Source organism: Oratosquilla oratoria, chromosome 30 (assembly GCF_046742065.1).
Source record: "Oratosquilla oratoria isolate Oo_2021 chromosome 30, ASM4674206v1, whole genome shotgun sequence".
NCBI lineage: Eukaryota > Metazoa > Arthropoda > Malacostraca > Stomatopoda > Squillidae > Oratosquilla > Oratosquilla oratoria.
Genome location: NC_134806.1, coordinates 34,938,382 through 34,964,901, shown reverse-complemented (window position 1 = coordinate 34,964,901; position 26,520 = coordinate 34,938,382). Strand labels below are relative to the sequence as shown.

The following is a 26,520-nucleotide window of genomic DNA, read 5'->3' as shown; positions in this document are numbered from 1 at the left end:
AACGAAGTTCTGTAATTCCAGTAGTATTTGCCAATTTGTATTCTTTCCATTCCATCTATGAAATAATGTGAATTCCTTTCCAACCTACAAATATTGTACTTATTTTTAGCTACAATATCCCTGACAAAAAAAAAATACCTCATACTTTCATTACCTGTCCTATTTGAGCCTGTTATTCTTACCTGATGTTTCATATCTTCATTCTCTTTCTTCCTACATATCTCTCTCTCTCTCTCTCTCTCTCTCCTTCCCCCTCTCTCTCTTTCTCTCTCTGCCTCCCCTCTCTCTCTGCTCTCTCTCTCTCTTTCTCTCTCTCTCTCTTTCTCTCTCTCTCCCTCTCTTTCCTTCCTCTCTCTCTCCTTTCCTTCCTCTCTCTCTCCCTCTCCTTTCTCTCTCTCTTTCTCTCTCTCTCTCTCTCTCTCTCTCTCTCTCCTCCCTCACCTCTATCTCTTTTTCTTCTTTATCTGCCTTTCTCTTCCTCTGTCTGTCTTGTTGTTTTCTCTCACTTTCTCTCTCTCTTTCTCTCTCTCTCTCTCTCTCTCTCTCTCTCTCTCTCTCTCTCTCTCTTCCTCTTCCTCCCTTTCTCCCTTGCTCTCCTTTTCTCTCCCTCTCATTCTTACTCTTTCACTTCCTCTCATTCTTTCTTGTTTGCTTCCTCTCATGTTTTCTCTTTCACTTCCTCTCATTCTTTCTCTTCCACTTCCTTTCATTCTATCTCTCTCCTCTGTCTCTGTAACTCACTCACTCCCTAATTTTTTCATTTTCTTTGAACTTGACCTTTATTTTTCTTTCATTGTATGGAAAATATAGTTTTTGTCTACTTTCAGATAATTAGTTTCTTCAATCAGTTACTCATTTTTTATACCTACATGCATTCATATACCAAGGCTTTTTCCCCCTTGCAAGGGAGGTAGCCAAAAAGAAAAAGGCATAAAATCATTCCCACCCATTCCATCCCTAAATACACTCCACTCCCCTCCACCCTCCCTCCCATCTTAGTGATTTTTAGGATGTAATTTTTGATTAAGTGGAAAGGGTGGGAGTGGGTGCATACCATTGATTTGGCTACCATCCATATAAGGGTGAAGAAACCCTTGGTATGTAGATAGATATAGATTTTTTTTCAAGTTTGTGAAATTTAGACACTATTTCAAACTTATTCTCATAGGACTCAAACATATATGAAAACTTCATTTACCTCATTATATGCAAGGGGGGACGGAGAGGGGGGGGTCGCCGATTAAATGAAGCGGCCTTGCTGTGGATGTGCTGTGTCTTGCGACACTGCTTCTGACCCAGGGCGGTGGGCAAGGTGCAGGGATGACCCGTCATCCAGGAGGTGCTCAGATGAGAGGGAGGGTGGGAGGGGTGTGGAGTGTATTTAGGGATGAAATGGGTGGGAGTGTTTTTATGCCTTTCCCTTTTTGGCTACCTCCCTTGAAAGGGGAAAAAAGCCTTGGTATATGTATGTATGTACCTCATTAGCTCCTTCTTTATATTCTACAAATTTACTACACCAGTTTCTTCCTGATGATTTTTCATACATTCCTTTGGTAGAAAAACATTTATATTCAATTATGTGCTTTACAGAAGTAATCAGTGGCTGACACAGTTTCCAGTAATAATGATACACTGTTCTGTCTTAAATCGAAATCCTTTTATATTTGTGAAACAATAGATTACTTAGTTTTGTTCCATATTTATATGTATGAAAGAATCTTTAGCTTTAATGGTGCTCTTGTAGAATTAGATGGAACAAGACTATTGTGGTTTTGAGAAATTTATATGCCCCTTTTTTTCCCATAAAGGGATACATCTCCAAATGTACAACCCTGCTTTGAAAAATCCTTGATTCATTTCTGATGATTATAATCATTTTACATATGTTGTTTCAATGTCACTGGTCATTTTTAGATATACTGTATTTAGGGAAGCTCGCTGGCTGAACGGGTTAGGGCGTTGTAACTTGTGGCAAAGGTCGAGGGGATGGTGGTTCGAATCCTGCCACTGGCAAAGTTGAACCAAGGGCATGGTTCATTAAATTCCATGCTACAAAGGCCTCTGTAAGGGGCACCGTCCTAGCCTTCCGATGGGAGGAGTTTGTGACGTTAAACCATATCACTATATTTAGTGATTGCTGACTCCCAGGACCAGTGTTCAGATACATCCTTGTTGTAGTTCTGCAAGATGAATAGCAGAGCTGCACATTTTCAGAACCCATTAAACCCCTCATTTCCAAAAGGAGTTGCAGCCCTGAGGGGTTGACACTTGGTCCCTGGACTGGGCCCAAGATCTCTCTATCAGCTTTAACTCTGTTTCTTACAAATTTTCACATATGGAGTGCTGACAACCTGTGACCACTGCCCACCTTTAACTTCTTTCAGCCAGTGATATAGAAACAGAGGGAGGGTGGAGGGGAGTGGAGTGTATCTAGGGATGGAATGGGTGGGAGTGATTTTATGCATTTTTCTTTTTGGCTACCTCCCTTGAAAGGGGGAGAGGGCCTTGGTATGTGTTTACTACACCTACACAACACTGACAGCGGTTCAAATTTTCATCTCGGAGAGATCTGTTGGAAAACCTTGGGATCATTGCAAAACTGCATGTTTTCCACTTAGTTAAACTTGAGGCAGCAAAAATTGCTTAATCCACAAAAATTGCTTAATCCCAAAATACTACTTATCTGCTTTAATTCATACAGCACTACATTAAACACATCAAGTATTTGATGGGTATTGCTTCTGCTGGAGAACATTGTGTGCTTGCTGTTAGAACAGATGATGGATCAGGACAGTTTGGGCTGATAATATGTAATGCCATCGGCACACCTGTTGATAGTAAGAGAATCCATTGTGGCTACTTGTTTTTGTTATATTATTATGGCTGGACTGTGAATTGCATTTAAGGATTATTTATGCTTAACGTTATTGTTACTCTCCATCTCCTTTCAACTCTAAGGTAAATACATTGACATTGAGCCACACTACCTCACCATGACCAGTAATTATGTCTTTGCTGCATCAAAAGAGAACTTTTATTTATGGCACTTCAAGACTCCAAAAGCATACAGCTCCATTGAATTAGCAAGTAGGTCCATTTGTTGTTAAATGACTATTCCTATTGAATAACCTCACAAATATGTTTTTTCATGTAAACTTTTCACTTTCATAATTGTGTTTCCTGTTGACAGGTGTGAAAACGGAACGTCATGAGAGGCTGTATCACATTGATGACACTCCTACTGGCGTTGCAGATGTATTTCGAGAAGGAGATAAATTATTTGAGGTAAATAGAAAAAGGTTTTGTAAATATTATGTTGCTTAGGAAAAATGGAATGAAATATCACTTTGATTCTGATTGTATCTATTCATAATTACCAGCTTTACAGTAATTTAGACAAGGGTTTTTTAATCTTTTTGCCCCTGTGGCCCCCTTAGGTCTGATATTATGGGGATATCCTAACTTCCAGACCTAGATAAGATGTATTATATGGACTCTTGTTGCTGGTGATGAGGCATTTCACTGTAAAAGTAAGGTGATGAGATGTATAAGGGGAGAGGATGGCAGCCAGTTGGAAGCGAGTATTAACCCCTTCAGCGTCAGCGGTATACATTGTATGCCGCAAATTAAAAATTCGCTAAAAATAGGTATTAGGTCGAGGGTCAAATCTGTGGTAATGACCAAATAGCCATATCCATTGGCTATAAAAACACACACAAAATTTTATTTATTGACAAAACTGGCAACCCTGGCAGCAATTTTTCAGGGTTACCTTGGGGTATAAAATCGGCCTTTAGGATGTGATTTAGGTGACTGGTATACGAAACGAAGTATGAGGAGGTGAAGTTCTACTTTGACAGTTAGGCAGGTGCTATTTAGTACGTATTCAGACATATAGAACTGGCAGTTTCACACTGCCAATTTTCGTAATAAATGCGTAATACAAAATGTGGCCGGACAATAATGGTGTGATGGATGCTTACTAAAACATTTACCAAAACAATGAGAAACACCACAATCACCTATCCTCCATGAAATTATAAAAAAAATATATATATATACCTAAAAATAGATTTACCACATAAAGTGATAAATATTTGCCAAAAACTCCACAAAAACTATTTATAAACACGTTTTCCATAAGTGTAAAACTATTGTTGGTGACTGTATATTGATTTGAAACATTGTATATGTATGTATATAACCGTATATATATGTTTATACATACATATACCAAAGGCTTTTTCCCCCTACATGGAGGGTAGCCAAAAAGAAAAAGGCACAGAAACCACTCCCACCCATTCCATTTTCCCATATATTCCACTTCCCTCCACCCTCCTCCCTCCCTCTCATCTTGGCACCTCCCAGACGACAGGTCATCCCTGCATCCTGCCCACTGCCCTGGGTCAGAAGCAGTGTCGCAAGACACAGCACATCTACAGCAAGGCTGCTTCATAAATTCGGCGACCCCCCTCTCTGTCCCCTCATGCAGAAAAGGAGAAGACAGGGAGAAATCCCTTTGGGCTGTTTTTTTTTCTCTCTTCTCATACATACTTCCTCACCCCCATCCCCCACCCACTCCCCCTCATGCAATCACAGCATCATCTATACACAGCCCCTCTCCATTCACCCCTATCTTCTGTCCTCTCCCGTCCTTCCTCAACAGACATTCCTCTCTTTTGCAATGCCCCTTTCACCCCATCCATCCATCTCATCCTAGGATGCCCCCTCATATTCACTCCTTCCACCTCTGCCTTCCACACTTCTTTTACTAATCTTTCTTCACTCATTCTTTCCATGTGTCCAAACCATCCTAATACCCTTTCATCAACCCTATCTCCCAGTTCTCCTCCTCACCTCCTCATTTCTCACTCTAGCGTAGTAACTATCATACTTCTCAGACATTTCATCTCAAACACATTCAAACTCCTTCTCTCTTCCTTTCTCATGTTCCATGTTTCATTTGAAACATCATAAATGTAAAATTCCTTCACTCTGAAATTCTAACAAAGCTTCCCTAAAAAATATGACCTCGTTCAACCTTAATGAGGAGTGAAAGAAAGTCTAAGGATGTTCTACCAAACTTTCGCACGCATATCTTGACAAAATCAACCCAGTTTCTCCACTTCTAGGCTAAGATGAATCTAAGTAAGAAAGATTTGTTAGTTTTATATCCTTTTGAGTTGATTTAAGCAATAACAATTTTTTTTTGGCTCTGACACTGTACAGGTTAAGGGAAAAAGACTGGAGGAAGTGGATAGCTTTAGATACTTCAGGGCAAATGTGGCAGGAAATGGAGAAGTGGAGGTGGAGGTTAGAATGTAGATTGAGAGGATTAAAAAGAGTAATGAGAAATAGACATTTGGGAATGGATGCTAAGAGGAGATTGTATGAAGGAGTGATTGTGCTGACAGCACTGTATGGGGCAGAAACATGGAATGTAAGAGGGGAGGAGTCTGAATGTGTTTGAGATGAAATACCTGAGAAGTATGGTTAGGGTTATTAGGCTGGATAGAGTGAGGAACAAGGAAGTGAGGAGGAGAGTTGGGGTGGAAAGGGAGTTGGGAGATAGGGTTGATGAAAGAGTATTGGGATAGTTTGGACACATGGAAAGAATTAGTGAAGAAATGTTAGTAAAAGAGGTGTGGAAGGCAAAGGTGGAAGGGGTAACCAAGGATAAAATGAATGGGTTGAAGAGGGCATTGGGAAAGAGGGGAATGTCTTTTGAGGAAGGAAGGGAGAAGACAAAAGATAGGGGTGAGTGGAAAATTGGAAAATGGTTGTGTATGGATGATGCTGTGATGCATGGAAGGGAGTGGGTGGGGGATGGGGGTGAGGGAGTATGTGTGAATGATATTTTGATGCAGTCCAAAGGGATTTCTCCCCATCTTCTCTTTTTCTGCATGAGGGGATGGAGAGAGGGGGGTCGCCAGTTTAATGAAGTGGTCTTGCTGTGGATGTGCGGTTTCTTGTTGCATTGCTTCTGACTCAGGGCAGTGGGCAAGATGTAGGGATAACCCGTCATTCAGGAGGAACCAGGAAATCAGGGAGGAAGGGTTGGCAAAAAAGAGGGGAGTATGTGGGAATGAAATGGGCGGATTTATGCCTTTGACTTTGGCTACCTCCCTTGTAAGAGGGAAAAAACCCTTGATATATGTGTGTATGTAACTACTCCTTCTGCCTGGCAGTTGCTGTGAGGGAGAGCAACAAAGGATATGCAGTGATGTACACCTCAGTTATGTAGAAATGTGCTGTCTTGGACCAAAATTCTGGACCACCATACAATGTCAGATCATTACTAATGTTGTAGGTTATAAAAAAAATGGTGTAGAGCACTGATCAGTCTGTTGGCACCAGCCACAGCATCTTTGACAATTGACCAGTTGCTGTATCTGTCCACAGCTATTAAGTAGTTTTAGCTCCAATAGTGAAAGTAATTGGATACAATGCATTGAAATGGGTACACTGATACCATGAGTGGCGTTGGTGGGACATTCTGCCGTGAGGGTGCCTTGCGATTACTGGATGAGCAGTGGGCCCACATCTCCACAATGGTCAGGATCATTCCAGATTAAAAGAATGATATCTCTGTCCAAAAACACATCTGAGAAACTCCCAGGTGAGCAAAGTGAAGGGCTTGAAGTACTCCTGTCTCAAAAAGAAGGGGGGATGACCATGCAGTCATTGTAGAGGACCATCCCATTGAAACTTGTAAGGCCGTTGCAGAAATGGTGATATTGGCATAGTTCTGGGAGGACAGATCATGACATTGTTCAGGAAAGCTATTTGCAATGGCATCCTGAAGTTTCAGCATGGTGGGGTCATAGGTCATGGCAAGATGTACATCATTTCATGTGACGAATTGAACCACATCTGCAGGGGGTGTTTCTACCTGAGAGCAGATCTGGGTAGTACTTGTTCCTTGAGCTGATTGGATAGTGGCAAGGATCATCCTCAATTAGGCATATATGCCAGGGAGCAGGTTGCTTCACTCACACATCAGCACCAGTCCCCACAGTGTCTCCAAGCGAGCTCCCATGCAGCCACCCTCCCTCCCTCCCTTCCCACTCCAAACAACTCTCGACTGGTTCAATCAACTTGCCCCAGTTATGAGCTCTGTGGGAGTCCCCTTTGTGTGTGTCTCTCTCTCTCTCTCTCTCTCTCTCTCTCTCTCTCTCTCTCTCTCTCTCTCTCTCTCTCTCTCTCTCTCTCTCTCTCTCTCTCTCTCTCTCTCTCTCTCTCTCTCTCTCTCTCTCTCTCTCTCTCTCTCTCTCTCTCTCTCTCTCTCTCTCTCTCTCTCTCTCTCTCTCTCTCTCTCTCTCTCTCTCTCTCTCTCTCTCTCTCTCTCTCTCTCTCTCTCTCTCTCTCTCTCTCTCTCTCTCTCTCTCTCTCTCTCTCTCTCTCTCTCTCTCTCTCTCTCTCTCTTCCTCACCTTTATCTCATTAGCCTACTGCCTCTGTCTCTCTCTTTTATGTCCCTCCCTTTTTCTCTTTGTCTCCTTCTTCCTCCCTCTTCCTCCCTCTTCTCTCTCCTTTTCATTCTCTCTTTCACTTCCTCTCATTCTCTCTTTCACTTCCTGTCATTCTCTCTCTTTCACTTCCTGTCATTCTCTCTCTTTCACTTCCTATCATTCTCTCTCTTTCACTTCCTGTCATTCTCTCTCTGTCACTTCCTGTCATTCTCTCTTTCACTTCCTCTCATTCTCTCTTTCACTTCCTTTCATTCTCTCTCTTTCACTTCCTTTCATTCTCTCTCTTTCACTTCCTTTCATTCTCTCTCTTTCACTTCCTTTCATTCTCTTTTTCACTTCCTCTCATTCTCTCTCGTTCTCATTCTCTCTCATTCTCATTCTCTCATTCTCATTCTCTCTTGTCCTCTCTCTTTCTTGTACTCTCTTTCTCTCTCTTTCTTGTTCTCTCTTTCTCTTTCTTGTTCTCTCTCTCTCTCTCTCTCTCTCTCTCTCTCACTCACTCACTCCCTAACTGTCTTTCACTCTCTTTGAACTTGACCTTTGGAGACAATCCTGTGAATAGAATCAACATCAGGGAAATGTGCCACATGCTCATACAGACAGAGGTGACATTCACAAATTATGTTGGTAACTTGCCAAGACTGAATCTCACAGTACAGTGTCGTGTTTGATATTGATACATTCCAGCAATATCCTGTGATTCTCCAAAGGTACTTAGTACCAAAGACATCAAGACGCCTCTTCAAGTCAGCATGCAATGTCCGTGTCTCACATGGACATTGAAACCCAGATATATCCAGGACTGGAATATGCATGTGTAGTATGATCCCCACACAGAGTGAAGGATATAAGCAAGATTGAAAAACTACAAAGGGTAACAACCAAACTGGTCCCTAGCCTGGCAGATAAACCATATGAGGAAAGATTGAAGAGAAAGGGGTGATACGATTACGGTATTCAGGTCATTAAATGGGATAGATTGCATTGACAGAAGATACCTCCTGAGTAAAGATGGGAGGACTGTAAGAAAAAATACAAGTCCAAAGGATGTGAAGAAATACAGTTTTCCATATAAATGCCTAAATGTGTGGATTAGCTTAGAAAGTGATATAGCCCAAACTCAAACAATACATGAGTTCAAATCTAAATATGATAATTGGAAATCAAGGATATAGATTAAGTTGGAACAGTACATGAATTTGAATCTAGGTATGTTAGAAAACTAGAGAATAGGAGATAGGACCCAACAAGCCTTGCTCCTTTCCTGTATACTACAATTAGGTAAATACAGCAAGAGAGGGAACAAAAGTGACTTGAAGATTCAAATTTTAGTCCTTCTGCATAAAGAGCAACAATGCAATATACTCTTGTTGAGCAAGCCCATAACACCATAGGCAATGCCAATTCTTCAAAGTACTTCCTGACATGACCCACCACTGCTATTCAGTGCGCTACCAAGGTATGTAAAGCTTTCCAAGGCCTCACTGTCCTCACCACATACATAGACAGACTGAATTGCCATCCAGTAAGCCCCCAAACTCCTGGACCATGGTTTAGGAGTATGATCCAGGAGACCTGAAGTCCAAGCACTCTTGCCTCCCTGTCCAATGACTCAGGGGCTGCAACCAGGACCTCCAACAACTCTGCAAGAAGGGTAGCATCATCAGGAAACACAAGTTCAATGACCTTGGTGTCCCCAATAGATGTTCCACAATGACATTGATTGACAACTCTGTCCAATACTCAATCAATGCAGGTGTTGAAAAGTACTGGGGCGAGGGCACACCCTAGCCTCACACTTGAATGGTGTGATCAGACAAGTCATGAATGGTTGCCAGACCATCTGGAAGGTTTAGTCTGACAGGTTTTCCAACTGGGTGATGAGCCACTGTATTGGCCACAACGTGGCATACACCAGGTACTGTATGTGGATTATGTAGAAATTATTCCACAGAGACTTCTCTTTTAGCTTGCAAAGACAAGGATTTGAGGTGTCATCGAGAGATTGGTGACCAAATAGTTTGAGGAGGGGACTGTGATCAACAGCCACAATGATATCTGAGCACCTAGGACAAAGTTATGCCTAATAAAGTGCATCCATGACTGTGAGTGCTTCTCCCTGTACTCGGGCATAGCGAGACTGTTCCTGAGGTGAAACGATCCCCCAATGAGTGTAATTCTCCAAACACTCTTGCAGCAAAATGGCAGGTACAGTGCTTTTGGAGTAACCAAAATCCAATTCCACTACTGCACCAGTTAATGGCAAGGCAGGTCAACTTTGTCAAGTTGAAGATCTCTTCCTCTTTGTGAATCTCTTGTATGATTAGGGATTTAGACTCCTTGAGGAGATGATGTAGTTGGTCAGTCCATACAAACCAGATGGTGGGTTTGAGGAGTTGGCAGGAGAGTAGCGTCTTCTCAGCTGAGACAAAAGCATAAGAGACTTGGTTCACCAAGCTGAACCACCTTTGTACATCCATAATGTTACATGGAGCAGAAAAGTTCTAGATGGCCTCAAGGAAACAAGGGCAGAGATGAGCAGTTGTTGGAGTAATTTCAAAATTGGCAAACTCGATGGTGGTAATGTCATTGTGACCACATACATTGAGCCAGTGAGCCTGAAAGAATGCCCCTTCAATTCTGTTAGACCACAGCAGGGTGTGTTGACACACTTACTTTTGTATGGAATGTCAGCAACAATTTCATCAAGGTGCAGACTAGCCATCCCCCAAAGCAATGTACCCTTGTGGGGTGACCCAGTATCAATAGTAACCCCATGGAGTGCTGAACATTGTCAGATGACAGTCCTGCACCTCCAAACCAATGCTGTGGTATCCATTCCATATGTCAAAAACAGTCTTGTATGTATGGGATGGGACTACATGTGCTTGGTTGAAAGGAGATTGGGTGTGATGTGTCTCAGAAACTGCATGGTGATTACAAAGGATTACAAAGGCGGAGCATGCCGACAGGAGACCTTTTGGTCCATATCTAGGTCAGATGCGAAAAAAATCATAATAATGATAAAATAATAAAAACTATAATAATGTAAATAACAAATAAAATACATAAATAAATGCATAGGTATAGTTAAATAATAAACAAACAGGTAAATAGTAAATAATAATAAATTGACATATAACTAATAATAAATGAAAATCAAACAGACAAATGATAACAAAACAAAAACAAATAATATAAAATAAATTATAATCATTACAGCATCTTGCTTAGGTGTTTATCTAAATGATTCTTAAAGCTTCGAACTGAACAACATTGCACTACTTGTGCAGGAAGTTTATTCCATTCATTAACTACACAGTTGGCAAAGTTGTTTCTACCTACTTCCAAATTGAATCTATTTCCGGACAGTTTGAGACCATTGTTTCTTGTCTGATTCTGATTCAATGTGAAAATTTTGTCACTTTTGATGTTGTCAATTCCCTTTAGAATCTTAAAGACCTGTATCAAGTCACCTCTGAGTCTACACTTTTTTAGGGAAAACAGATTCATATGTTTTAGTCGATTTTCATATGATTTATTTTTGATATTTGGAATCAGTTTTGTGGCTCGCCGTTGTACTTTTTCCAGTCTGTCAATGTCTTTAATGAGATTCGGTGACCATACGGAAACAGCATATTCCAAATGTGGACGAACTAACGATTTATATAGCTTGTTAATGAGTGATGGACTTTTGAAATCAAAAGATCACGCAATCAGTCCTAGAATCTTATTTGCTTTCTCAGAGGCTGAAATACACTGCTTGGATGATTTGAGGTCGTTACTGATAATTACGCCAAGATCTTCTTCACTATCCACTCTTGTTAACGAATTTCCAAATAACTTGTAATGGTACTTACTGTTACTTTTACCTTTGTGCATTACCTTGCATTTACTTGTGTTAAATTTCATTAGCCACTTTTCAGACCATTGCTGTAATTGATCTAAATCTTCTTGAATATCTAATTGGTTTAAGCGATCATTTGCCATTCTGCACAGTTTTGTATCATCAGCAAATTTGAAGACAGTAGACTTCAGTCCATGGTCTATATGAATAGAAGTGGCCCAAGAATGGAACCCTGAGGAACTCCACTTGTAACATTTTTCCATCTAGAAGTTTTTCCATTTAAAACAACTCTCTGTTTTCGACCATTCAACCAATTACTAGTCCAACCTAATAGGCTACCACTTATTCCGTGTAAAGCTAATTTAGTAAGAAGTCTTTCATGTGGGACGGTATCAAAAGCTTTTGCAAAGTCTAGATATATTAAGTGGCTGTAAATCCACAGTACACCAGGGTTGGTCCAATTTCTTAGCACAAACTACCATCCTGTGGCACCAAGTGATGAGTGATCTGATGAGGACTGGCACAATAACACCAAGGCCCATATCCTGGTTGAGACCCACTTTGACTGCATCTTGCCAGTGCACAGGAATGGGGATCGGTGTATGGTAGGCGGTCTGCTGGGCATTTGGGTTCACCATAAGCTGCATTGGTGTGCCGGACATCATGGGATGATAGAAATCGAGTAGCCTTTATTGTAATTTTGCCCAATTGTCCTCTGTGGGTGGGAATGTGAGGGAAGTAGGAGTTGGTGGTGGTTGCTGATGGACACATGTACATGTATGACCTGTGCCAAATTCACAAGAGAGATCTATTGCAGTAGTAGATGATTCAGCTCTTGAATCCTTAGTTCACGAGACACCCCAGTGATGGAGAATGAGCTGTTTGTTATGCCAAGCTTATTTAGAAAGGAATAATTTGTCAGCAGAATCAGTGAAGTACATTATTTGTCGTGTCTCGAGCTTTGTTCTTAAGGGGGAGGAACCATTGATTCTCAAAATTAAGACACCAGCAATACTAATGGTATGGTTGTTGGTGGCAGTCATTCTCATGGTGACAGGGAGGAGGTGATGCCTCTTCAGGCCCAAGATAGGTAGGAGCTTAGTGTCAGTCAGGCATGACTGGCATCCTATATCAGCCATGACTTTGCAGGAAACAGTTTGGGTCAGAGTAGTGAATAAGGTTGTGAACCCAAGAGCCCAGGCATCAGACGGGACTGTGCAAATGTAGATGTCAGTGAATGGCTATGGATCAGACATTACAAATCTCATTGTAGATGGGGTGTTGTCTTGTACCCTCCAGCATGTCAGTGACATAGATAATAAACATTATTGGTGTAAGTACTGAACTTTGTAGAATTCCACTGGTCACTGCTCTCCATCCTAAGATTTTATCCTTTACTACTGTCATGATATATCTTCCCTTAAAAAGATCTTTCATTTACTTAAGTAATTTACCTCTCAGTCCTCCAATATGCTCCAATTTCCACATAGGTCAATTGTGAGGTACTTTATCCTAAGCCATCTCTAGGTTGAGGTACACATAGTCCATCCAGCTCTCCCTCTCGTGCAGCACATCAGTCACTCTCAAGTACATACATACATATACCAATGGCTATTTCCCCCTTACAAGGGAGGTAGCCAAAATACAAAGGCATAAAATCCACTCCCACCCATTTCATCCCCACATGCTCCACTTCCATTCACTCCCCTCCCTCCCTCTTAACTTTGCTCCTCCTGGATGATGGTTCATCCCTGCATCTCACCCACTGCGCTGGGTCACTCTCAAGTAAAAGCTTAAAAGGTTTGACAAATATGACCTTCCAGATCTGTAGCCAAACTGAATGTCTAAATGTTCATCTTTTCTAGATATTTGGTCCATTGATCTTTCAAAATCCTTTCACATAATTTCACTATTGTGCTGGTTAGTGATATTGACCTATAATTTAGTGGTGTCTCCTTACTTCTACCTTTGTGAATTGGTACCACATTAGCCCTTTTCCAGTCATGTGGTAATATGCCTTCTTTAATGAATACACAATAAGACAATGAATCTTGTCCGTCAGATGTTCCTTACATTCTTCAAGTATCTAGTTTGAGGTCCCATCAGGTCCTGAAGCTTTTGTCACATCCAGTGATTATGTCTTCTATACCCAAATTCTTGTTCCCCTTGCTTTTCTCTAAAAAATGCTCTCCTTTGTGAAGACAGATTGGAAACCTTCATTCATTATTTCTGCCTCAGGTAAACCTTCCACAAAGACCTCACCACCCACAATTAGCTTAGTGATTACTTCCCTGTGTATCAATTTACATACATACATACATATACCAAGGCTTTTTTCCCCCTTACTAGGGAGGTAGCCAAAAAGGACAAGGCATAAAATCATTCCCACCCATTCCATCCCCGAAAACACTCCACACCCCTCCACCCTCCCTCCCATCTTAGCACCTCCTAGATGATGGGTCATCCCTGCACCCTGTCCACTGCCCTGGGTCAGAAGCAGTGTCGCAGGACACAGCACATCCACAGCAAGGCTGCTTCATTAAATCGGCGACCCCCCCTCTCCGTCCCCCCACATAAAGGAGAGGACGGGGAGAAATCCCTTCGGGCTGCGTCAAAATTTTTGCTCACACACATTACCTCACCCCCCATTCCACCTCATGCATCACAACATTTTCCATATACAACCATTCTCCATTCACCCCTGTCTTCTGTCCTCTCCCGTCCTTCCTCAACAGACATTCCCCTCTTCCCCAAAGCCCCCTTCACCCCATCCATCCATCTCATCCTAGGACGTCCCCTCATGTTCACTCCCCCCACATCTGCCTTCCATACCTCCTTTACTAGTCTTTCTTCACTCATTCTTTCCATGTGTCCAAACCATCCTAATACTCTTTCATCAACCCTATCTCCCAACTCCCTTTCCACCCCTGTTCTCCTCCTCACCTCCTCATTTCTCACTCTATCCAGCCTAGTAACCCCCATCATACTTCTCAGACACTTCATCTCAAACACATTCAAGTTCCTTCTCTCTTCCTCTCTTATGTTCCATGTTTCTGCTCCATACAGTGCTGTTGGCACAATCACTTCTTCATACAGTCTCCTCTTAACCTCCATTCCCAGATATTTATTCCTCATTACACTTTTTAATCCACCAAGGCATTTACTCGCTTCTCTTAATCTACATTCTACCTCCACCTTCACTCCACCCTTTCCTGCCACATTTGCACCCAAATATCTAAAACTATCCACTTCCTCCAGTTGCTCTCCCTTAATGCTCACTTCCAGTCTGCTGCCACTTTCACCCCTTGTACATCTCATCACCTTACTTTTACCCACATTTATCTTCAGCTTTCTTCTATCACACACTCTCCCAAACTCTGTCACCAACTTCCTCAATCCCTCCTCCGATCCTGTCACAAGCGCAGTGTCGTCCGCAAACAACAGCTGGCTCACCTCCCACTTTTCTCCATTTTCCTTAACCATCTCCAATCCCTGACCCACTACCCTTGCATTCACCTCTCGCACCACCCCATCCATGTATAAGTTGAACAGCCAGGGTGACATAACGCATCCCTGACGAAGTCCCACCTTTACCTCAAACCACTCACTCTCTCCATTTCTAATCCTGACACAAGCTCTACTACTCTCATAAAAACTCTTGACAGCTCCCAGAAGCTTTCCTCCTATCCCGTATATCCGCATAACCTCCCACAGTGCCCTTCTGTCTACCCTGTTGTAAGCCTTTTCCAGATCCATAAAGGCCCAGAAAACATCCTTCCCCTTACCTATAGCTTTCTCACATATCTGTCTTACCACAAAAATCTGATCTACACAACCTCTACCTGTCCTAAACCCACACTGTTCCTCACCAATTACTCCCTCTGTTCCTCTCCTAATCCTCTCAATCAAGATCCTCCCATAAGCCTTCCCAACTACACTTAACAAGCTAATCCCTCTGAAACTACTACATTCACACTTGTCCCCCTTTCCCTTGTAAAGTGGAAATATACAAGCACTCCTCCAGTCCTCTGGCACTCTACCTTCTCTCCAGCAAACATTAAATAACCTCACCAACCAGTCCACCATCACTATACCTCCTTTTTTAAGACATTCTGCATGGCATCCATCCATACCAGGTGTTTCAATTTACCATTGATAAAACTGGAAAGTAGTTTTGGTGTCCTCTGTATGATGGTTGTATCTGGGGTACTTTGAATCTGTGGCCAGGCCTATTTTTTGCTGATAGTGTTTCAGTGCTAGATGGTTTCCTGAACACAAGCATGAAAACATGATTCTTACCAGATGTGGGATTTATTTATGTATTTATGGAACATAAGAGAGGAGGAGGAGTTTGAATGTGTGTGAGATGAAGTACCTGAGAAATATGATAGGGATTACTAGGCTGGATAGAGTGAGAAACGAGGAGGTGAGGAGGAGAATGGGGGGTGGAAAGGGTGTTGGGAGATAGGGTTGATGAAAGAGTATTGGGATGGTTTGGACACATGGAAAGAATGAGTGAAGAAAGATTACAGGGTCTAACAGATAAATCCGTACAACTTCTTATCACATGCTTTAAGATTAATATCTCGGGTTATAATAAACAGAGAGTTATGAAATTTTCAATATATTTAGAAAAGGCAATAAGAACAATGATTCCATTCAATGTAACCACCTTCAGCTGTTATGACGCTTTCAACGCGTTTACGAAACTTGGATACAGCGTTGATGATCTCAGACTTTGATAATGAACCCACAGCCTTCTTGATGTCTGTCTTCAGGGTTGTTATACTTCTGTGTGGCTTGTCACATGCCTTGGCCTCAATTCGCGCCCAAAAATAATAATCTAAAGGGTTTAGGTCTGGCGAATTTGAGGGCCACAACTCTTTGTTCCAGAACTGCACATTTGACCCTTCGAGAAGGTTGGTGGTCCTCTTCGCTGTGTGGGCTGGAGCCGAGTCTTGTTGGAAGACAAACTGGTTGCCACTAGCCTTATCTTTCATCCAGGGTATTATTTTCTCTTCTAGAACTTTGCAATAGACAACGGCATTGACTTTCTCCTTGTTGTTGAAGAAGTGAGTGAAGACGTCCCCCTCAGTTGACACCACACAGAGCACCATGACACTTGCTGGTTTCTTCGTCGTTGTCTTGTGTTGAACCTCTGAGGATGAGGAGGCTATCCAGCGATCATTCCGCTTATTGAAAGTCGCATCAACCGTGAAAATCTTCTCGTCGGAAAAAAAACTTGATGACTGAGCCATTCGACTTCATCCAGTTCAACAGCTTTTGGCACCTGGTCAAGCGAATTTCTTTAATTTTTCGTGTCAAAAGATGTCTTTTTCCTTGTGAGAATGAGGTTAATCCCAATTTCTTTAATGCTCTGTGAATTGTCATTGTGCTGACACCTCTCTTCTTTGCCAATGTCGATAATGGTAAGGCTGGATTTGCATTGACACTTCTCTTGAGACCAGCTAAAAAGCGAGGTGTTAGAATTCTGCCCCTTCTGGGCTTGTGAGCAGCTCGTTGGTCTTCGCCGGTCTCATCAAAACGTTTACAAACATCGTAAACAGTTTGGAGTATTTTAGCATCCTTATTATGGCGCTAGGAGTGTGACCCGTGCGACGAAGTTCGCATATGGCTGAACGTTTGGCTTGTTCCATTGCTTAATGTTTATTGCACCGGTGCTAGTATACAACTGGCTAAATTATTAGACAAATGGAAGTATCTGGAAACAATCAGAATTGCCATATGTTACTTTTTAAGTGCTTAAAACCTCTTCAAAGTTTGTACGGATTTATCTGTTACACCCTGTAGTAAAAGAGGTATGGATGGAGTGAACATGAGAGGGTGACCAAGGATAAGATGGATGGATGGGGTAAAAGGGGCATTGGGAAAGAGGGAAATGTCTCTTAAGGAAAGTAGGGAGAAGACAGAAGATAGGGGTGAATGGAGAATGGTTGTGTATGGATGATGCTGTGATGCATGAGAGGAAGTAGGTCGGGGATAGGGGTCTTGAGGGAGTATGTATGAAAAATAATTTGAAGCAACCTGAAGGGATTTCTCTGTCTTCCCTTTTTCTGCATGAGGGGACAGAGGGGGGATTGCCAGTTTAATAAAGCGGCCTTGCTGTGGATGTAATGTGTCTTGCAACAATGCTTCTGACCCAGGGATGACCTGGCATCCAGGAGGAACCAAGATAAGTGGGAGGGAAGGGGGTGAATGGAAATGGAGTAGTTTGTAGTTTGTCTTGAAGGGCTTGCTTAGTGATCTGAGTGTGTATGTGTTTTTGTGTGGATACATTGTGTGGTGTAGGTGGTAGGTTGCTATAAATGTTTGAGTAGTATACTGCTGGTGTAGATCTTTTGTTGCATTTTGTTGATGGAGCAAGTAAGTTCCTGGGGGGAATGAAAAGTGCCATGAGAAACAAATATTTGGCGATGAGCACAAAAAGTAGGCTGTATGAAGGGATGATTGGGTTTACAACACTGTATAAGGCTGTGACTTAGAATGTGAGGGAGAAAGTATGAATTTAAATGTATTTGAGATGAAATGCTTAAGAACTATGGTGGTGGTTACAAGGAAATGATGTGGGGTAGAGAGTGGTGATGGAAAGAGATGATAAGTAGGGTTGATAGAAAAAGATTGGGATGGTTTGGGCATATGGAAAGAATGAGTATAGGAAGATTAGCAGAAAGAGTGTGGAAGGCTGAGGTGAATGGAGTGAACATAAGAGGAAGACCAAGAATGGGATTGATTGATGGGGTGAAGGGGGCCTTGGGCAGAAGGGTAATGTTAAGGAAGGGAGAGTGCAAGAAATAGGCATGATTGTAAGTTGGTTGTGAATGGATGTGAAAGTGATCTGGCTTGAAGAGATTTTCTTCTTTTGTGCTATGTATTCTTGAGTGGATAACCATGTAATGAAGCACTAGGGGTAGACAAACTTTGGCTGTCAGGCCCTGCTGTGGAAGTGTTATCTTGCTGCATTGCCTCTAACACAAGCAGTGGGCAGGGGAAAGGGATGACACTTTATTTGCAAGGAGCTAAGATAAAAGGGACATAAAATGGGTGTTGGATGGGGATAGGTGGTCTGGCTACTCTATGTGAGAGTTGAAATACCTTTGTATGTGTTTATAGCAATTTATATCCTTCCTTCATTTCCACTTTTATATCTTTTAACCCAGCCTCCCATTTCAAATTTGTAAATTCAGCTGGCCCATGTAGTGAAAGGTTGAAATTATCTCAACCCTTTTGCTGTGAGGAAACAAGATTCCAAAGAGGAGTAGCTAACTCAGTGCATACACACACACACTACACCATCTCAAACCCATCTAATACCCACACATCACACCTCCCATCTTAGTATATCATGAATGAAGGTTAATCCCTGTCCCATGCCACACCACAAGGTCAAAGATAATGCAGTGAGACAGCAACTCCACAGCAAGGTCTGGTAGGCATAGCTGGTTTACCCACAATGCTTCATTATATGGCAATCCCACTTTGTCATTCACTCAAAATAATTCAAGGAACGGACAGGAAGAACATCCCTTCAGACCACATAATTTCCTCATCCATTTACAACCATTCTCAGTTCATTCATATTTTTTGTGCTCATTTCCTTGTTTGACTGTCATTTTTCTTGCATACAATGCCAGAGGTTAATACATACATACATATCCCAAGGGCTTTTTCCCCCGTAGCAGGGAGGTAACCAAAGTCAATAGTCATAATTCAACTCTGACACATTTCATCCCCACCCCTTCTTCCCTCCTTCTCATCTTGGTTCCTCCTGGATGATGGGTCATCCCTGCATCTCACCCATTGCCCTGGGTCAGAAGCAATGCAGCAAGACACAGCACATCCACAGCAAGGCCACTTCATATAATAGGTGTGTTAAAACCAAAATATTTTCTGAAGTGATCAGTTTTTAGATTATAGAACTACGTATACAAACATTTCAGCCCACCAGTGACCCAATTTGCTGTATAACAGCAAGTGAGAAGACCATGGTTATTGGTCGAGAATCAGGAGCCACACACCGCTATACACTGCCCCATGTTGCCCTCACTGCACGCTACTCTCTTGCATGCAGGCCACACAGGCTTGCACTGAACTGCAATTCTATGTAAGAAATGCAATTGTATATTTGTATGTTATGAATGAATAAATTTATTTGGATGGAAATTTTAGTTTTCCATTTCAAGAGTAATAGAAAGGTTTTAAGCATTTGAGTATATATACTGTATTAACAATGTATCATCATCTTAATTTCATTCTTATTGATACTACTGTTTGTTTTGTGTTTAAACCTTACAAATCTTAATGTTCTACAAAACAGGCGACTTGCCATAATTGACATAACTGGATTGCTAACATTTTTGGATATGGATACAAGATCATCAGACAGCCATGGACAAGAGGTAAGTAGTATTTATCTGGTTTTTTTTTTGTTCTTAAGGATTTTATATATATAGAAATAACAAGAGACTTGGCTGCTGCTCCCAATCTTTATTCAAGTTAAAAACAAATAGACCTGAAAATGCATGACATAATGTAACTTGTATAATATAACAGAATATAAGTGAAGCCAGAAAATGCTACAGTTTATACAATATTTTCTACCTATCATTTACAGAACATACAGAACACATCATATGGGTAGACACAACATAATATATAAGACATAGTATATAATATCTACACAATGGTTGAATAAGTAGAGGAAAGCAATTAACTTATAAAGAGAGTCATAACTGTTACTCCAACCAATCCCAAACAGACTATGACGATGTAGTCAGACTGTTTCGTCAATTGTTTACAGATTATGACATGCAGCCAAACAAATGGCAAAGAATATGAAAAAGTTCAATGACAAAATATTATAGTATATATATATATATATATATATATATATATATATATATATATATATATATATATATATATATATATATATATATATATACACACACACACACACACACACACACACACACACACACACACTTCAATGAACGGACGGCATAGACGACATTCTGAAGAAAAAGTGAAATTTCGTGGATCCCAAAGCAAAGGAAGTACCTATTGTATTTGCAGGGTGGGGGGAAATTGCTCGTGGTGTAGGGAAAGTAAGGAAAAAGGAGAAGGGGAGGGATTACTGAGGGAAATGGAAGGAAATGAGGAAGGTGAGGACTTGGCCCAGGCAGGCAGACGAAATCTAAACAAACGAGGGCCGGACCAATTTAGCGATGATGAAATGTCTAACAAAAATGTAAAGATTAGAAGTATAGATAAGAGCAATACAGTAGAAGATGATGAGAATATTTTCCAGGGATAGGGTGGGGGGCCACACAACACCCCCCCCCCCCCCCGATTAACAAGACTAGAAGAGAAACTCGATAAGATGATCGAGCACTGGGAATTTAAGTTCGGTCACGTTAACATTGTGCAGAGAGTTGAAAAATTGGAAGAACTAGAGAAGGCGAACAAAAACTTAACTAAGGAAATTGAAGAATTAAAAAAACAGTTAAAAGAAGTAAAAGATGAGAATAAAGTCTTAAAGGAGAATAATAAGGAGAACAAGGAGGGTTGGAAAAAATCCAAGAAAATAGCAAAGTTGCATTCACTGACATAATCAGACAGCAAATGAATGAACAAACTGAAAACTCAATTATTAAAGTGATGAGACAGAAGGAGAATATAGTAAGACTTAGCAGACAGAAAGGAATGTATAATTATATTAGGAATGGAAGAGAAACATAACCCAGATAGAACCACAAGAATCAAAGAGGAAAATAAGAAAGTAAAAAATTTACTAGAATTCAGGAAGATGAACCAGAAATAATGAAACAAATCCAAGAGAAATTCAGGCTCGGGAAATATAGTACAGACAAGACCAGACCAATTAAGATTAAATTCAGGTCACAAACTACGGCTGAGAATATCTTATCCAAAACAGGGAAACTAGCAACAAGTGAACAATATAAAAAGGTATGGATAAAAAGGGAAATGAATAAAGAGGAAAGAGAGGAAGAAAAACAGAAAAGACTTGAAGCTAAGGAAAAAAACGAGATAAGAACGGAGTCAGAAAAAGAGAGATTCTATTGGAGAGTAGTGAATATGAAACTAAAGAAAGTCGACATACAAGAGAAAAACAAAAGGGAAACAGAGAACACAATGGAAGTGGCAGAAAACTAAGAGTGTCTTACACAAATATAGATGGATTAATAACAGGATTGAATGAGCTGAATGATTATTTGAAGGAAAAAGAACCAGACATAATGGGAATTGTAGAAACAAAATTAAAAGGTCCACTACCACCCAACAGTGTAGGACATGATGCATATAATTATTGGATTAGAAACAGAGTGAAAAAGGAAGGGGGTGGAGTTATGTTCCTGACTAAGAAGGATATAAACGTGAAGTGTGTCACATATGGAAAGAATACAGTAGAGATGATAATGATGGAAGTAGAAGACAGAGATAAGAAGAGCAGAAAGTTTGTGATAAATTATGTGCCCCCGAAAACAGCCTCATGGGAAGAGAGTGAACATAAAAGTATGTTAGAGGACACAAAGATAGCATTAAACAAGATAATGGAAGAGGGAGGAAAAATAGTTATGATGGGCAACTTTAATTGCAAAGAAATCTACTGGGAAGAAATGACAGTAAAGGGTGGAGACGGCTCATGGGGAAACACTCTACTTGAGATGGTTACTGACCATACAATGACACAATGGATACAGGAGAACACTAGGTATAGAAATGAAGAAGAGCCATCGAGACTAGACCTAATAATTACATCCGAACCTAGAATAGTGGACAAAATTGAATATAAAACACCAATAAGTAAAAGTGACCACATATTGATTGAACTGGAACTTAATGAAGAAAAATATATGAAAAGAAATGAACAATATAGAAAAGGAAGAATGATGTATGAAAAAACAAACTTTGATAAAATAAGAGAATTCTTTCAAAAAGAAAACTGGGAAGAAATATACAAAGAAGAAACAACAGTAGAAGAGAAATGGAATATTTTGACAAAAATTTACAAAAAAGGAGTGGAAAAGTATGTCCCAAGACAAAAACAAGAAAAAGAATATGTAAAATGCTGGTACAACAAAAGTTGTAGGGAATTAAAAGACAAAAGAGACAAAGCCTGGACCAGATGGAAAAAAGACAGAAGACCTGAAAAATGGAAAATATATACCTGTTATAGAAATGAATATGTACAAACGTGCAGAGAGGAAAAGAGAAAATATGAAAAAGATATCATAGAAAAGTGTAAAGATCAACCAAAACTATTCTACAGATTTGTAAACAATAAACTGAAAAACAAACAAGACTTGGAGAAATTAAGACAAGAGGGAGTTGAATACACTGAGGAAATTGAAATGGCGGAAATTATGAACAAACATTTTAAATCAGTGTTTACAAGGGAGAACATACAACCTGAAGAGAACGAATGGAAAGAGAAAGTCCCCCCTATGGAAGAAATAGAAGTAACAAAGAATGAAATATTAACACACTTGAGTAATCTTGATGTCAGAAAATCGCATGGACCAGATGAAATAGTAAACTGGATACTGAAAGAATGCAGGAATGAACTGGCAGACAAAATACATAGCATACTAAACAGTTCCTTGAAAGAAGGAAAAGTTCCAGATGATTGGAAAAAAGCAAATATAGTACCTATATATAAAGGAGGAAATAAAGAAGACCCTACCAACTATAGACCAGTCTCTCTAACAAGTACAATAGCAAAGATTTGTGAAAGAATTATCAAAAATAGATGTGTAAAATATTTAGAAAAAAACAAAGTGTTAAATCCAAGGCAATTTGGATTCAGACAAGGACGATCATGTGTCACCAATTTAATATGTTTCTATTCAAGGCTAATAGATATAATACAAGAAAGAGATGGATGGGTGGACTGTGCATTTCTAGACCTAAAGAAAGCTTTTGACAAAGTACCACATAAGAAGTTGCTTAAGAAATTAGAAACTGAAGGAGGAATACAGGGCAAACTACTAAATTGGATGGAAGACTTTTTGCAAGAAAGAAAAATGAGAGTAGTGATAAGAAACCAGCACTCAAAATGGGATGAAGTAATAAGCGGTGTTCCGCAGGGAACAGTTCTGGCCCCAATAATGTTTGCTATATATATTAATGATATGGATGAAGGAATTGAAAGCTATATGAGCTTCTTTGCAGATGATGCAAAACTACTGAAAAGAGTGAAAACTGAAGAAGATTGTGAATCACTACAGAGAGATCTAAATAAAGTACAGGAATGGAGTAGGAAGTGGGAGATGGAGTTCAATACAAAAAAGTGTAGTATAATGGAATTTGGAAAAAAACAAAAACAATAACAGGAGCATATAAATTGGGAGAAGAAGGAATAAAAAAAGTAGAAAATGAGAAGGACCTGGGAGTCATTGTTATGAATAATATGTCACCTGAGAAACATATAAATAAGATTTTTGGAGAAACTTATAATCTAATAAGAACAATCAAAGTGGCATTTACATACCTGGATGAAGAAATGGTGAAGAAAATCCTAATCACCCTGATAAGACCAAGATTGGAATATGCAGCAACGATATGGTCACCAAGTACAAAAAAATGTATAAAAAAACTTGAAAGAATACAAAGAGCAATTACAAAATTGGCACCAACACTCTCAAAACTATCATATGAAGAGAGACTAGAAAAACTTGAACTACAGACACTAGAGCAAAGAAGAGAGAGAGGAGATTTGATAGCTATTTACAGAATCATGAAAGGCATAGAAATTACTGATAGAGAGAATCTGATAAAATGGGATGACAGAAATACTAGAGGACACGGAAAGAAAATAAAAAAAGACAGCTATAGAAGAGATTTGAAAAAGAACAGCTTTCCTCACAGAGTAATAGACAGTTGGAACAAGTTAGATGAGAAAGTGGTGTGTGCAAAAACAATACATGAATTTAAAAATAGTTTAGATAAAATGAGATATGAAGACGGGACCCCACGAGCATAGCTCCCCTTCCCGTAAAATACAACTAGGTAAATACACATTAGAAAGAATACAAAGAGCAATGACAAAGATGGCCCCAACACTTTCAAACATGACAAATGAACAAAGATTGGCTGAACTGGAATTGCTGACCCTGGAACAAAGAAGAGAATGAGGGGACCTACTAACCATCTACAGAATTATGAAAGAAAAAAAATGCCTTGATAGAGAGGACTTATTAAAATGGGACAGAGGAAAAACAAGAGGACATGCAATGAAACTCAAAAAAGATAACTACAGAAGAGACCTGAAAAAGAACAGCTTCCCACACAGAACAAATTGGATGAAAAAATAGTGTGTGCAAACAAAATACAAGAATTTAAGAACAGACTTGATGTTGCGAGATACAAAAATGGGTCACCATGAGCATAGCTCCCCTTCCCATATAATACAACTAGGTAAATACAACTAGGTAGGTAAATACACACATGGGACAATGGAAAAACAAGATGACATGAAAAGAAATTCAAAAAGGATAACTATAGAAGAGATCTGAAAAAAAAAAAAATAGCTTCCTACATAGAGTACTGGATACATACATACATACATATACCAAGGCTTTTTCCCCCTTACAATGGAGGTAGCCAAAAAGAAAAAGGCATAAAATCATTCCCACCCATTCCATCCCTAAATACACTCCACTCCCCTCCACCCTCCCTCTTATCTTAGCACCTCCTGGATGATGAGTCATCCCTGCACCTTGTCCGCTGCCCTGGGTCAGAGTCAGTGTCGCAAGGCACAGCACATCCACAGCAAGGCCACTTCATTAAATCGGCGACCCCCCCTCTCCATGGATACCTGGAATAATTTAGATAAAGAAACAGTGTGCAAACACTATTCAAGATTTTAAGAAAAAACTTGATGCTGAAACATACAAAGGCGGGTCACCACAAACATAGCTCCCTTCTCGTATGATACAACTAGGTAAATACACATTCTTATTACATGTTCATTGAAAGAAGGCATTGTCACTTGATTGGAAAAGGGCAAACATGGTGCCAGTTCACAAAGATGGAAACAAGGAAACACCACTAAATTATAGGCTAGTTTCACTAACCAACAGAATAGTGAAATTATGTGAAAAGATTGTGAAGGATCAATGGACCAAATATCTTGAAAAGATGAACATTCTGACAAACAGTCAGTTTAGTTTCAGATCTGGAAGGTCATGTGTGTCGAACCTTTTAAGCTTTTACTAGAGTGATTGATGTACTGCAAGGGAGAGAGGGATGAGTGGACTGCATGTACCTGGATCTAGAGAATGCATTTGATAAAGTACCTCATAGTCGACCTACATGGAAATTGGAGCATGTAGGAGGACTGAGAGGCAAACTATTAGAATGGATTAAAGACTTTTTGAAGGAAAGATATGTAAGGACAGTAGTAAAGGACAAGATGTCAAGCTGGAGAGCAGTAACAAGTGGAGTTCCACAAGGTTCAGTGCTTGCACCAATAATTTTTCTTATATATGTTAATGACATGATGGAAGGAACAACAGCCTACACCAACATGTTTTCAGAGGATGCAAAAATCGCGAGAAGAGAGCAAAATAAAGAGGACGGTAGAATATTGCAAAAATATCTAAATACTATTTTTGCATGGAGCCAAGAATGAGAAATGAATATCAATACCAAACTCTGCAAAGTACTGGAAATGGGCAATAGGAGCAAAAGGCCATCCTCAAACTATTCCTTGGGAGGTGAACCCATTACAAAAGCAAAAGAGGAGAAAGACTTGGGAGTGTTGATAAAAGACAACCTGTTACCTGAGATATATCAGCAGGATTGTGGGAGAGACGTGTGGACTACTGTAAAAGATTAAAGTGGCATTCTATTATATGGATGGAGAGATGATGAAAAAGTTCATCAAAATCTTGATACATCCAAGACTGGGATATGCATCAGTAGTATGGTCCCCATACAGAGTGAAGAATATAAGCAAGATTGAGAGAATGCAAAGGGCAGTAACCAAACTGATCCCCAGCCTGGCAGATAAACCATATGAGGAAAGACTAAAGGTACTGGGTCTGCCAACTTTGAAAAATCAAAGAGGTGACATGATTACAGTGTTCAGGTCACTAAAGGGGATAGATTGCATTATTGGATGTGATCTGATTAAAGATGGGAGGGCTTTCAGAGGTCA

General features: G+C 40.2%; 1 protein-coding gene across 1 annotated transcript in view; it reads left to right on the top strand.

Moving 5' to 3' along the window:
• Positions 1 to 26,520, top strand: part of Oseg4 (intraflagellar transport protein Oseg4) — an 86,619-nt gene that overhangs the window by 23,594 nt on the left and 36,505 nt on the right. Inside the window, exons 9-13 of the mRNA XM_076212764.1 lie at positions 2,702 to 2,837; positions 2,959 to 3,087; positions 3,191 to 3,285; positions 19,277 to 19,440; positions 19,654 to 19,735. Of these exons, the coding sequence (XP_076068879.1) occupies positions 2,702 to 2,837; positions 2,959 to 3,087; positions 3,191 to 3,285; positions 19,277 to 19,440; positions 19,654 to 19,735 (606 nt within the window). The remainder of the gene's footprint in view (positions 1 to 2,701; positions 2,838 to 2,958; positions 3,088 to 3,190; positions 3,286 to 19,276; positions 19,441 to 19,653; positions 19,736 to 26,520) is intronic.